The sequence below is a fragment of the Pungitius pungitius genome, chromosome 5 (assembly GCF_949316345.1).
Source record: "Pungitius pungitius chromosome 5, fPunPun2.1, whole genome shotgun sequence".
Taxonomy (NCBI): domain Eukaryota; kingdom Metazoa; phylum Chordata; class Actinopteri; order Perciformes; family Gasterosteidae; genus Pungitius; species Pungitius pungitius.
In genome coordinates this window covers 9,051,927-9,066,693 of record NC_084904.1, presented here as the reverse complement: position 1 = coordinate 9,066,693, position 14,767 = coordinate 9,051,927, and the positions used below count along the sequence as shown (strand labels likewise).

General features: G+C 44.5%; 1 protein-coding gene across 1 annotated transcript in view; it reads right to left on the bottom strand.

The window, feature by feature from the left end:
* The window catches only part of nr6a1a (nuclear receptor subfamily 6, group A, member 1a), a 65,494-nt gene extending 52,130 nt beyond the window's left edge, over positions 1-13,364 (bottom strand). The window contains exon 1 of the mRNA XM_037482968.2: positions 12,493-13,364. Coding sequence (XP_037338865.1) covers positions 12,493-12,559 — 67 coding nt within the window. The 5' untranslated portion in view covers positions 12,560-13,364. The remainder of the gene's footprint in view (positions 1-12,492) is intronic.
* Between the last annotated feature and the right edge of the window lie 1,403 nt (positions 13,365-14,767).

The window sequence follows — 14,767 nt, the reverse complement described above, 5'->3', positions numbered from 1 at the left end:
CATGCGGAGGAAGAGAAGCCAATGCGATCTAAATATTTCACACTGAAATGGGGGGTGCGGGTCCTAACGGGCAACGGGGGGGGGGGGGGTGCTGCGGTTTTCTTTGCAGCGCCAGTAGTTTTACGTTCTAATCGCCGCGCTCGACTTCAAAGTGTGACCTTTATTATTGTTCGGTCTGAAACAGCGCGCCCAGTGACGGATGGTGCAGCAATATTGATGTCCGGGTGGAAATCAGGAGAAAGGTCGGTCCGGGATATTTTCGGGAGGGGCTTTGAAATTCGGGAGGGTTGACATGTCTGATTGTAAGATATGCAAAAGCGACATGGCCTGGCACGGGAGCACCACGGGGATGATTCATGATTTTGTGCCTAATATATTTAATTTGGCGGCTGTTAAGTATACATCATGTGATGTGTGTATGTTTTTTGTGTTAGTCCATTTTATTTGCTTACTTAGGGATGTTCAAGGAGCAATCTGTTAGTGCAAAACATATTTAGAAAGTGCACAGTCAGTTCTATTTTTCAATAAAGGGTTGGAAATTAATGTTTTTACATTTTTTATTTTTTTATCCGATTCATCGATTAATCGAACAAATAATCGACAGATGAATCGATTATTAAAATAATTGTTAGTTGCAGCTCTAGTTAAATAGAATATTAAGCCCTCAAAAGATGTGCCATCTTTTGGTTCCTAAGAAATTCCATTTTCCATATCAGTATCGATATCATTGTTTGTATTTTACATTGAGCAGCGTATATTTAGTCAAAGTACTGCTTTACTGCTACAGTTCATTCGCCAATTGTCAACTTCAAATAATGAACCAAAATTGAACCAAATTACTTTTAATTACTATTTTGGCTCCCCAAATTTACAAAAACTCTATTCTTTTGATCAGGGTTTCCTCTTACAGCCAGGCACCCTCACTCCCTGCATTGTAGTGTGTGCTGGTAACACGTGGTCCATCCCAGCCCATCCCGTCCAGCTAAGCCTTCTCTGCTAGCCTGAACAGAATCACAGTTATGGCAATTTTATACTCATTCGGTTTTATAAATACACTACATGGATTACTTTGATTTGTTTCCATAAGCTTATTTTCTCATTGCACAGCTCCTGGCTTACGTGTTGCTCGGCTTTCACTCAGATTCAGCCCCTTGTTTTAGTGGAATCTTTTTACCTTCAGGCAACAAATAGCGTTTTCATAGTGATTAGAACTGGTTTGCTTTCTGCTATAATGACACTGAGGTTATTGGCCACTTGGTCCTCCCTCATATTCTCCTATTTCCTTTCAGCTGCTTTGTGGTTACCTCTTAATAGTAGCATTTCTGGGAGTAGGATTAATCCTTGTTTGAGTTTTAACTCTGAGGCTGTGATACTAGCTGGTAATAGAGAAGAATGGAGCTTTCCAGTGTGTGGTCTCTGATGCTAATCCTCATGACAGTTTATTGACCAATACAGCCCGAGGCTGGGAAGGCTTCCAGCAGCAGCCAATACCGCCAGAGCCTGCTCTGCTGTGGCCCATTGTGTGTCGACAAAGGACGGCCGCATCTTTAACCTTTCACCTCTGCAACCTCCGACGCAATCAGCACCCCATCAAAACAACATCCCGACTCCGGTGTCCTCCTTGTACGCATGCTCACCGCGGCATGTAGCCCCAGCGGCTCAGGACCGCGCACACGCACACACACCAACTGATGAATGGAAACCCATCGTGGGTTAACAGGGAACCCACGATGGGTCCTCACCCCTCCTCAAAGGCTAAAGACTGCATCCTCTGTCCCCAAACCCTCATAGGCAAGAACATCACCAAAAATAGCACAGTAAGCCTTGCTCCACTTTGCCTAAATTTGTGAGAAAACATACTGCACATAATATCTTTAGTCCGTTGATTTAATTTTACAGTAAGTATCCCAAAAAGGAAAAACACAATATTAATGGCAGCTAAAGCCGAAATGATTACTTGATAATCTGCAACAGTAGTTACTGTACATGTGTGAACAATCCATTTCTGTTTTTATTTCATTTTTGATTCTGGTAAAGCCAATATCTTCAAGTGTTTAAGACTAAATAACCAATCAAGAGTGAAACAAAAACGAAGAAACCTGATATTATCTGACATCTGATATCTCGGGCAACATGTGCGGCTTTTCTAGAAGAACAGATGAATGTTCTAAAAATCTCTAAAACTTCTATTACAATAGTGGGGTTCAAAGTCATCGAGCTGGAGCGTCTGCATTCCTTAATGGAGCGTTCCATATGGCACGAGGTCAACGCCGCTTTGTAGCGGCTTCATTGCTTGTGTGCATGCAACACAGCCTCTGAATCCCTCAACCTCAAGCCATTAGAACGTGTCACGAATCTCCTCCCAGCATTCACGGCGCCCCAGATGGCTGTTATCAGAGTAGGTTGGCCTCTACCTGCCAGCCTGGCCGGTCCTGGTCCAGCCCTGCTCTCATGTGTGTACTATAAACCACACGGACCCGACCATCACATGTCTCACTAACGCCAGAACACTGAGGGGAAATGATGATGGAGACGTCAGTGCGTAATCCGCCTATTGGCCGTGAGGCCACGGAAGCCTTAGTGGGGTCAAACCTGTTCTTTGAATGTCGATACCCCACTGAGTCCCCCCGCCCCGGTGAATAAACCCTTAATGGGATGTTTTGTCCCACTTTGACTGAGCCATAGGAGCTGACAGAGAGAAAAGGCTCTTCCCATAAGAATCTGCTTTGACATCTTTTTGTATTCAATTTTTTAGCTGTTTTAAACATTCTGAACCTAGATTTTACAACTATTTGAATGACATGCAAATGACTACATTATATCCCTGAATACAGTCAAGCTATTTAACACTTTGTTGGTATGGATTATTCAGCCCAAAGCACAGTGGATGTTTAACAGAGCTGACCCAGATTGCATCACAAGAGGAACCAGAAGCTGTGTTTAAGTAGTAGCATGGCGTAACAGGTGTCATCTGCTCTCACTTCACTTCCCGGCTGTAAGATGGATGAGAGGAAGTTGCAGCCACGATAGATCACGTTTTCTCTCTCCAGCTATCCCCCCCTCAAGCAGAGACACCCAAGCATGACAGTAAGGGGTCTCCGTTTCTCAGGAGCAAATGGGAATAAAACCAAGAGGAGAGATTCTGCTGCTACGGGTCCACCTGGCTCTAGGGGGCTTCTGCTGGATCCCTCCATGTAGCTTCATGGGGACAGTGTAGCTTTCAGTGGGGGGGGGGGGGGGGGGGGGGGGGACGCCTTCAGAACGTCAGAGGTGCTTCCTCGCACTGGCTATGCAGGTGGTGACAGGGCGTTATGGGCATTTCTAAAGCCTAATTTATGCTTCTGCCTTTTCACCCCTCTTGCTGCTTGCGTGCGTCGACCCATTTTTCTAAACTTGCGTCAAACGCTTCGTGAGCTCATGCAGCCCGCAAGGCTGTGATTGGTCTGCTAACTACATCCTTTCAGGAGTCTCTCATTTCCAGTTTTATAACATAATTCCACCATTATTAATACAGTGATTTTTTACGAGAGAATGAATCAGTTTAAAGAGTTTTTGTCGGAAAAAAAAAATTGACCACCTTACATTGACTATAAGGACGCGCGGGTGGCCTCCTTATAGTGGACGCAGATCCCCACAAACGTCGGTTTGCCAGTCAAGGGGTGAACAAAGTTGTGGAGGAAAATAGGGGACAAATATGGCCGCGGAAAAAATGCGATGAAAAGCAGCAGTGGCGAGGCACGGGACAAAAAAGTTTGAAATAAATAAATAAACAAACCAACGACTTCCACACACAAATACCTCACTCTCTAGGTCGTCTTCAACAAAACACGTTACTCCACCTGATGTTCTGGTGGTGAAATGCTCCGCAACATGCGCAAGCTTTTTAGAACCATGAAGTGAAACGAGTCTGTCGACACAAGAAGCAGAAGAAGTTCCAGCGGTGGTTTGGGCTAGTCCCCATATTAGTGGTGGTGTCTGGAGAAGTGGATTGGCTGTAATCAAACAGGTAACCCTCTCATTCTGGAGCAACAAAGTTACAGCACCTTATATAAATCCCTGACATGACAAAGTGGATAACAGGTCATTCTTTCCTTGAGCAAGGAAGTTAACTAAGTTACCTAAATCCACCCGGTGTACTCATTATGGCAGCACCATGCACCTTCAAAGGGTTTGATCAAATACAACTGGCGTTTCTCATCCCTTATGTTAATGGAATTTATAAAACAACTAGCCGCTGGATTGAATAATAATGATGTCTATAAAGGCATCTAAATAAGGCACCGAAATCAGAGTTGCTATTCGGTCCGGTAGATGACGGCGGTTAAGACACCTGTACCGCAGAGGACATCCTGTGAATCTCCATAGCTCACTGCGTAGAGCAGTGGGCTCGTATGCTTTAGGATGTTTTGACCCACGGGGTTCGAATCCCGATCGTTCCCATCTTTTTTTTAAATATATTTTCTTGAATACATGTTTTCATACGTGGTTGTGATGTAGTGCTCACTTATACAATCGTGAACGCTGCAATGGATTTGTGATGCGTTTTGTAGATTTTCAGCAATATGTTTGTGAATGTGCTGCTGGCAGGTTGTTTGGCTTCATACACGTACAGCTATAAGAAACGTTGACAAACGCACTCTTCTAATCATTACGTTACACTGGGTATCTAAGTTAGTTAATGCAACTTTTGATATAGGAACACCAACTCCAAATATTTTACTAGAATAAGCAATTATTATGGAGATAGGACCACAACAACAATCTGTGATGCCCTGATTGCTGCCCAGCAAAGAAATAAATAAATTATTGTTATAAATATAAAACGTCACTAAAGACCTTTTCACAATGATTTTTAAAAATATTTGTCAGGGACCCCCAAAAATCTAAAAATAAATTCTTATAGGGGGTCCCTAATGACTTATAGGGGGTCCGGGACCCCCACAAACCTCCCTCATTTCGAACCCTGTACGTGAAGGTTTAATTCACTGGGTTAGCTAAAGGCATATGGCATAAGGGTTAATGCCCTGGATGTTACGAGGGGGCCGATGGTGGACGTTGGGTATGACAGCTTGTGAAGGAACTTGAGTGTTGGATTCACAGGCTGCTCTGCGGTCGTCCCTCTGACCCCTGCACCTGACCCTTGACCTCTGTGTGTAACAGCGCAGCACAATGTCTGCTCTGTCCCCCCCGGGCTGCATGAGGCCGAGGCAGCGCGCTGGCCCGGGTCGCGCAGCGCCGCTCAAGTTCACAGATCTCGGGCTCGCATTGTGACGCGCAGCTTTCCTCCAGGGGTGAGATTTATGATTTTAATCACGGCCTTTGTAAGAACAGACTTAACCAGCATTTCATAGGAGATAGGTGGACTGATGACCAACCAGCGGGCGTGGTCTCATTACCTTCAGCACCGCACTGGAGGCTGCGTGGACACGCTCTATAGTGTGCTGACAACACTTTAAATGAGGGTTTGTCTCTTTGGCTGAAGACAGACACATCATAAGAGACCGTTGTTCTTATCCCTCAAAAAGTAAGCAAATTAGTCCTTTTGATTCCTTGAAGGAATAGTTAAGTGAGTAACTGATCCAGGGAAGTTTTGTAGTGTACTTTGTGAACTACGACAAACAAATCAAGGAAGGAGACTGTTCCACTAGAACGACATCAAAATAACGCTTTTGTATTTTTGGCACTGGCTTTAAGCGGCTCTTTTATTGAAAATATGATGCATTTATGGATGTCTGAAGGTTATAGTTCAGCCACCTTTTTGTTTAATGCTACATTGATGGCCATAATGCTGCCTTCAGGATCAAACAATGGGCTGAAGGCCTCACACTTTCTCAGTTTATGTCCTGTTAAGCTAATGAATGTATGTCTTTATGTGCGCTAATCCGGGCGGCCGGTCGGGCTGAGGGTCACACTGTGGTCAGAGGGGTGGGGGCTCAGTCACCGCCACTTGACACGCTCAAAGGAGCAACTTCCCTTTCATCATACCAGGGGTCAGAGTTTTACTACCTCACAGAGCGAGCCGGCGCACAGCACTGTGCAAACTGAGGCGTAAGGCAGCCATCTGATAATAATCATCTTACAAAACCAACCAAAACGGAAAAGGCTTCACAACCTTCAGGGAAAGAGCCGAACCTCGGAGAATGTGAGCCAAACGCAATCTGAAAACAAGAAGTCTCTAACCCAGGTTTCTCCATTGTAGCAGGTCCGAACACCTGGTAATATGTCGGGTGACGATGTTTGTAACTTCCCTCCCTGTGGACAATGAGATCACAGTGAAGGTCACCTGAACTGTGATTCAATGTTCACACTCTACATGAGTAATTTCACCACGAATTTCACAGTTGTGACCAGAATTCAGTTTTCCTCCTTGTACCTAATTCTGAAACCTCTGTCCATCTGTGAGCGGCTCCTCTAAAATGATCAAGTATATTTATAGGTACTCTATCAATTAACGCAAAAACAGAGTGTGTGTTGGGGAAAGGAGATCAAATAAACAGGGATACTATTATTGGTCACTTAATAATTGAGTAAATAACAAAATCATACAATACAAAAGCAGTTTATCAGCTTAATAATGAAAAAAGAAATCTGTGGGGGGGTTTTTAGATCTTATTTGATCAGGTATCGTCTCCACCCTGAACATCACTAAGCAGTTATGTTCCTCACAGAGTGCTACAAAAAGAACCCGGCTCCCTAGGACCTTTACGTCTGCTCCCATTACACATGTCCACCCCTTTACAGTCACAGATTACCTCTAGTCTGTCCTGTTCCTGGGGAGAAATGTTCTCTATTCTTATCTTTACAACATGGCAACCCTTACTGTGGAGCACCGCTGAACCGATCATTCATATTATAAAGTCAAGCTTCTCTTGCTGCTTTCCTCTAGGTCATTTCATTGTAAACTGGGTGTCATACAGATTTTCTAACGGAACAATCTGCTTCCACCAATGGAAGCAGAAGTCCCACAGGCTACAACGGAGATGCACAACACACTTAACTGAGCAATCCGGAGATGTTTGCTCACAACCGTTTGTGTTGACATTTTGAAAGCAGTAACAGATTCCTTCTGTTGACTGCCAAGTGACTGTGGTGCCGGGTGACGGGCTCGTCCATATATCATGGAAGATGTGATCCATCTTTAACTGAATCCAATCTTCTCATCATGGAAAGGAGCTTTGCATCTGCACACCAGTAAAACCAGGCATGTGAGCTAAAGCCAGTTCCTTCTGATGATAACAATATAATGGAGAACCTGTCCCTCCCCTTCATACCAAGGTCAGTGTTTTACAGCCGCCTGTCCTTGAAGACGTGTATGGCCTCTGGCTAACCTATGTGTTAAATACCACAGAGACCTGATAACGGCCAGTGCCACTGTACCAACTGTCCCCCATACCTACTGTAATGTATTCACAATCGACTCATTAGCAGCGGTGCCAGGCCCCGGCTCGCGGCCTCACTGGCAGCCTGTAGCTCATGGATCCAGTGGAGGCTGTAAATACTTTGCTGGGTTACGTGGAGGTCAGCAGAGAGCGGGCCATTAATGCTTCAAGAGCAACATCCCAGTGACCCTGGTCACCGTTCCCATCTCACTGCCACCTCCCCCACGTGTCCACCACAGTCCATACAACAACAACAACATCACAAGCCTGGCCTCGGGGAGGGGGGGGGGTTGGGTGCAGGGAGACGATGGACCTGTGGTTTGTCAAAGAATATATCCAATTTCATTCCATTTGTTATTGCTTTGGATATGAAAAGCTTACATGCACAACGCATCAGAGGAGATGAACACAAAAGGGATCAACGAAGACCCTGGCCGTGTCCAAACCCCCCCCCCCCCCCCCCCCCACCACCCACACACACACATAGTGAGAAGGGACGCCATTTTGTAGTACTGTCCAAACGTGTAGGGAGAATGTAGTGGATTCATGGTATCACACAATGCATTGTGTCATAAAGACAGTTTAGCACCTATAATGTAGCGGGGTATTAACCACTGAAGATGATCAATGCAGCCTAAATAAGCCAGATCTGTGTTCTTTAGGGAGTGGATAGTGGCCCAGACCGCGTAACATCACACCAGCATACAAACCACTTCCCAAGGTTTTCTGTGTCCATGTGCACAGGGAGTAGCACCATGGCACAGATGCTTGGACTTTATTTAATGAATGCTACATGTTGGGTCAGTCCAGTGGTTAGGGTTAACCAGAGCTCCCCCCATGTAACAAGTGACTGAGTTTGTATCTCTATGGTTGAAATGCACTGGGATAATGGATAAAAGCATTAGCTAAATGACATGTAATGTGACATATTATCTGGCGGATGCTTTAAAGATGAAAGCGATAAAGGAGCAAAAACAATACAACAGAACTATTGTATGCTGATGAAATTCTTTACTTTTATTGTAACAACAAAAATGAGTTTCTGAACCAAAATATCAAACTATAAATATCAATATTTTTTCAAAGTTCTTTAACAATAAACATTTGAAACCCTTGTGTGGTTCTTTTCATTTAATTAAACAAATTATTTAAAAGTGCCCAAACTGTTGCGTCCCTATGAATGTCCCGATAAGAACGGGGGAGGATCTGAAACTGATCTCAACCGGTTTGTGGTGGCTGATCTTCTGTCATTACATCACCTGACCCTCTACATCAAGACCACACATGCGTGTTGCCTGGAAACTGCAGCATCGGGGTGAAGGACATAAACCCTGTAGCCCTCTCAGAGAGGAGGAGCCTTCTGAGTAAATGACCAGTGGGAACAGAATGAGTGACGTGTGGAAACTCATCACTATTGTAAATGGCCATAATTAGCATCCCAATAATACCAAACATGGTTCAGCCCCACTTGTCCCGTCTTCAGAGAGTCTCTCAGTTTGAGCGGCATCAGTTGCTGCAGGCAAAGAATGCGGGAAATAACAGAGCTGTTCAGCTGTAACAAGGCAGAAAGGTGACTGACGGGAGGAGCTCAAGACACTGAAGAAGTTCATGTTGTAGCAAATAGCATCAATAGCAGATTTTAATCAATTGTGGTTTAATTGGGCTCTGTGAAGACTAAGTGTTACTTAAAGGGTTTTTTAAATGAAAAATATACGTAAAAAACCTGTACAACAGATTAATAACAACGTTTGAACCCTAGAGAAAATTGGTGAAGCATAAAGTTTGTCTGATTCTTTGGGGGAAAAAAAGTGGACAAGGCACTCTCACTGGGGGGAATTTTTCTGACAGTAAAGTCAAAGTTCATTCTATTTGAAATGGTCAATCCCCATGAATAAATTGCCTGAACAAATTCGCCAATTAGTTAGAACAACAGATAAAAGAAAAAGGTCCCACGTGGCAAAGGTTTCATTCCTGTGTGCCTTTTTACATCTGTGTCAATAAAAGGGAAGAGACACTTAGAGGAAACAGGACACAACAAACCAACCAGTTATAATCAAATAGATACATTTCATATTTTCTATAAGTTGTTCTGTGATAAGCAAGTTCATTATTTTACATTTTGTGAATTTTAAGCACTTGAGATATTTTTGTAGTATTAATTGCAACTTAAAATAAGTTAAATAAGTTGTATCCACTAATCAAATATCGTATGCTTTTTAACTGGAAATGTGTTCAGCAAGCAGGAAGAATAACAATAGTGTGTTTCATGTCACTGTTCTTTCTTCATCATTAGAATGAAACCTGGATAATCAATACAGACCAAAAAAGTATATCCAATCGATACAAGGGCCAAATGATTAGTGGGAAGTTTCTTTACTGCTCATTGTGTGTGTGCGCACACACACACACACACACACACACACACACACACACAACCATCTGCTGTGGAGCGTGCTGGGAGATAAATCACTTTGTTTGAAATGCTAATGGCCGGGGTGAGGAATCTTCAATCTGGGGAAATTATCTTGGAATAGGTGGAGGAGTCTCATTTACAGCCCTGTTCCACCCCGGCCATGAAAAGCCTAATCATTTCCTTTGGTTTCTAATTGATTTTACTGAGAATAATGCTGTTATCTCCGAGATCACTGGATCCAAGAGAGATTTGAAAAAAAGAGTTACCAAATGGAACATTTAGTAGTGCTGTAGACATCTCAGGTCCCTTCTGACCAAGCTAGTTAGAATACAGGCATTGGCTGTGTGCTAGGGGGAGAATGGGGGAGGGGCTGTTGTCACTGTGCTGGTGTTGACACAGATCTAGTGATAGTGGAGGGAGTCAAGTTAAGAAGAAAACATGATGGATCACATCTGCTTGCATGGCCCCTACCCTCCCACCAACAGCCCCTCCTCCTTTACTGTACTCTTCCAGGCTCATCATTCAAGCATCACAGCAGGGGGTGAGGGGGGTGCTTCGCATCCTGTCCTTGCCCCACCCACTGCCAGCCGTCCCTTCGCCCTGTCCCGAGGGAGAGGACAGACCCCCGGCCGGGGCGGGGGCTGACAAAGCACTTTCTTTCAGCCTGTCGGCCCCGACGTGCTAGCCTGCAAACCCCCGAGGCCCCAACAGGGATCCTCCACCCAAATCTCTTCCTGCTCCTTCCACAGTTCAATTATACTAAAAGAAGCACGCGTCACTGAACACAGAGTGGCACGTGTGTGGGGGGAGGGTGGTGGGGGTCCTTGTCTATTCATAGATCAATCAAAATTGAGTTCTTCCAATGTGATTAAGTGGAGAGCTGGAGCTGGTAGGAGGGTTTCTACGTAACAATGTGAGGCGACACTTCTCCCCGGTGTGTGATGGGTTAACATCTGGAACATCTGTCCTTCCTGCGGATTCGATCCTTTATCAAACAATCGGCACACTATTTCTCATGTGGCCTTTTCTTTGTCCACGTAAAGAACTTGAATTGTTTAGGACAGGACAATAGAGAGAAATGCTCAAGGACCTGAGATTAATAAATTCTACTTCAACTATTTTGAAGATCAATTGATCAAAAGTTCTCATATTCCAGCTTCTTAAATGAGAACATTTGTTAGTTGCTTTACTGAACCAAAGAGCTTGGTTTTTTCTTATCAAACAAGAAAGCAATTCTTTGAGAAAATAATGGATTAAAATCATCAATTCAAATAAATTGTTAGTTACATCCAAAGTCCCAAACCAGACAGCTTAACTGATGTTTTTGCTTGAAAAATGACTTCCAAAATGAATTGTTCAATTTTATATACTTACATATACAATCCAATATATAAAAGGCCTTTCTTGCGCAGATTCATCCTACTGTTTATTACTACATTTAGAACATAACGAAAAAAGCAATTTTTAAAATTGTATTATGGTAATAGTATGACAAATTGTTGAAATAAAAGCTTCCAAACGAATTTGATCCTTTTGAACAAAAGAAATGTTGCGTTTGCAAATTATTCAAACTGCCTTTAAAAAGATTAAACATTCAACATTTCTTTGTCATTGCATTAGGTTATTTGAGGGTTTTGTACATTCTGCATTTATAGAGAATAAACCAAGAAAATTATTTGATTAGAACGGTTATTTTAATTAATAAGTTGATGATGGTTTAATATACTAATTTGTGAGCTTTTACATTTGAATCCTGTTTACAATCTCCTGAAGCACAAACTGATGAAATGAATACACCAATGAAAAGGGACTCGTGAGAATTAGTGTGGTATCTTTTCCGAACATGGACTAATCTTTTATGTAATTAATGAGTCTCCGCCTACAAACTCTGGCTTTATCATTTATTCCCGTTTGTCCTCTTTGGTATTTGTAGAGGACACCGCCATCACAGTTTTTACTCTTCTCTTTAGAATTAGGCTCATTACGTCCCCGGAGCAGAGGGTTAAATGGAATTTCAATCTTGGATCTTGTCAATAAATCTTTAGTCCCCTGCATGGGGGGGGGGGCGCGCACGATAAGGGACTGGCGCCTGTCACTGTGGGGCTTAGTTGGGGCCTGGAACTGGGTAACATGTAAGACATATGAAGACATTTCTGAAAGCCAACACACGGGGAAACGGGAAAACTCGAGAGCCTCGCAGCGTAACGTCGCCCCCCCCGGTGGAGCTTCCACAACCCCGGCTTTAGGAGACTAAAGCGCTGGTGGCTCCGGGCGTTCACCAAGTTCAAAAGTTCACCTTTAACAATCTCCCCGAGCGCGCCTGGCACCTCCAAATAAAACATTCCGACCTCAGTTCCCACAGAGCACCGGTCTCTCTCCCACAAAGCGTACACGCGCACGCGCACACCTCTCCTCCATGCCGAGAGCACCTGGCCGCAGGCCGCGCACTGCGTGCACCGCGCGCACTCACTTGAGGAGACGCACGCAGCGTCCGGAGGGCTGAACTTCATTAACAGTTGCAGTAACAGTAACAGTGCGCGAGCACCCACCCCGGGGTGGGGGTGCCCGGTGGAGCTCGGCTGTGGCCGGGCAACCCACCGCGGCCATGGCGCTCTGCGTGGAGGTGCACGCTCCTGTCACCTCATACGAGGCTGTGCGCGTGGACATGCACGTTCATAGTCAGTGCTGTGAGCGGCCTACCGTTAACGGACTTGTCGGTGTTTCTCTCCGGGAAGTCAAAGCCATTCGTCCTCTTATCGATCTCCATCCTCGTGCGCGGGCTGATCCAGAGTCCACGCCACGAGAAGCCCCGCGCGCTGCTGCCGGTAGGCTGACAGCTGTGGTGATGGCGATAATGGAGTCGGAGGTGAACCACGCCGTCTCTGCTCCGTCCCTGTCCGCAGCCTGCTTGGCTCACTGCTCGGACCGCCGTCCCATGATTCAGCCGACTGCCTCCAGTCAGTGGGGAAGAACTGGATCCACACCCCCAGGGGCGGTGCGTTCAGGTACCGTGAAAAGAGTGGAGGATAGCTGTAGGCTGTCGTCCAAGCAGAAGAAGCAGACTGACAAAATGATGAACATGTTCTTTGTATGGCGCTTTATCTGCTATGGACAGGAACAATACAATCATTAACGATGCAAACAGGCCATAGAGAGTATATAATAACAATAAACAAAAACCTAAATAACTAGCATCATAGATTAAAAGTATATTTGAATTGTTTTCAAAGAGTATGTAACTTCCATTGAGGCCACAACCCGTGTCCTGTAAAGGCGCAGTGTGATTCTACAACCTAGTATCTCCTCCTCCTTTCAATAAGGGGGAAAGAGGCACTGGGTTTACTTCATTAAAGCAGCTATTGTCTGTTCATTAATACTGTAGGGTGGTATAATCATATACCAGTGTAAGTGGTATTACTCCCACAGGACGTGAAGGCACCACGGACACAGCCCCTGCTCACCGCAGACAGCTGGAGGAGATGCACAGGTGTTACTAATAACAACGCGCGCGATGCCAGCAACCGGAAATCAGCTAACGGGAATATAAATAATCATTTACACCCGTGCTTCACTGTGACTATAGTGATGGATCTTTTTTACCAAGTGAAGGCAAAAGCATACAGGCCAGTGCTAATTCCGTCATTAGCATTTCTTGTTTGTTAGGTCTTATTTGGCTAGTCGGCTAACATTCAGTATTACACTTATTTATCCATTTCTGCTACTTTAGAGAATCATTTAGCCTGCTGTGTGAGGCTGTGGATTCTGCTTCATGAGAACGCTCCCACACATACACATGTCACTCTATTGCTCTATTGGTACTCACTGTTTACATCACGTAGCTATAAGTCAAATTCCTTATGGGGAAAATAACTCCTCAACGATGGCGATAGTGGCGCGTGGAGGTACGTGATGCGCTGGGAGCCGCAAGTTTGGTTGTTCAGATCCCGGCTGCTCCATGTGCCATGTCAAAGTTTACCTGAACAAGAAGACACCGAACCCCCAATTGCTCCCCAGGCCAAATGTAAGCCATGGTTTGCGATTCAATGAAAGTTGCTTTGGATTAAAAGCGTCAGCTAAATAACATGTAATGACATTTAATCCAAACAATAATTTTGAATCGTAGAGCAGTTAGTCTCAAAGGTCCAGTATGCAGTATTTAGTGGCATCTAGTGGTGGTGTTGCCGATTGCAATTAATTTTTAAACAATGTAAAAATGTAAATGACTTTAGTCTTTTTTCTGTCTGACACACACAATTAATCATGATTATTATTATCATTATTGTACAATACTTACTTGAAACATTTAAGAGTCTGACCATCTGGTGATGTGGTGCAGCCAGAACAACCTGGAGCTCAATGCCCTGAAGACAGTGGAGATGGTTGTAGTCTTCAACCTGCCAAAGACGGTGATGGTGCACTTCTACACGGCCATCATCGAGTCCATCCTCTGCTCCTCCATCACCGTGTGGTACACTGCAGCCACAGACAAGGACAAGGGCAGGCTGCAGCATGTCATCCACTCTGCAGAGAGGGTGATTGGCTACAATCTTCCGTCTCTCCAGGACTTGTTCACTTCCAGGACTTTGAAGCGGGCCAGAAAGATTGTAGTCGATCCCTCTCACCCTAGACATGAACTGTTTGTCCCCCTTCCATCCGGCAGGAGGCTGAGGTCCATCAGGACTAAGACCTCCTGTCACACTAACAGTTTCTTCCCTTTGGCAGTCGGGCTCATCAACAGAGCCCGGGGCCCCCCCCTGACTGACTCTCACTCTCTACATGCACATACACTTTGTCACCTTCACTTGTCACTTGTCTCTTTCTGTTAGCTGGTGGACTTTATCTTTATTTTTTATTTTATCTTATTAACCCAGCGTACTAACCCATAGCATATATTTCACTATATTTAATTATATTTCTATTTTTATCTTATTCCTTATTCCTTCCTTTATTTGGCTAACAAGACGCATGAACATAA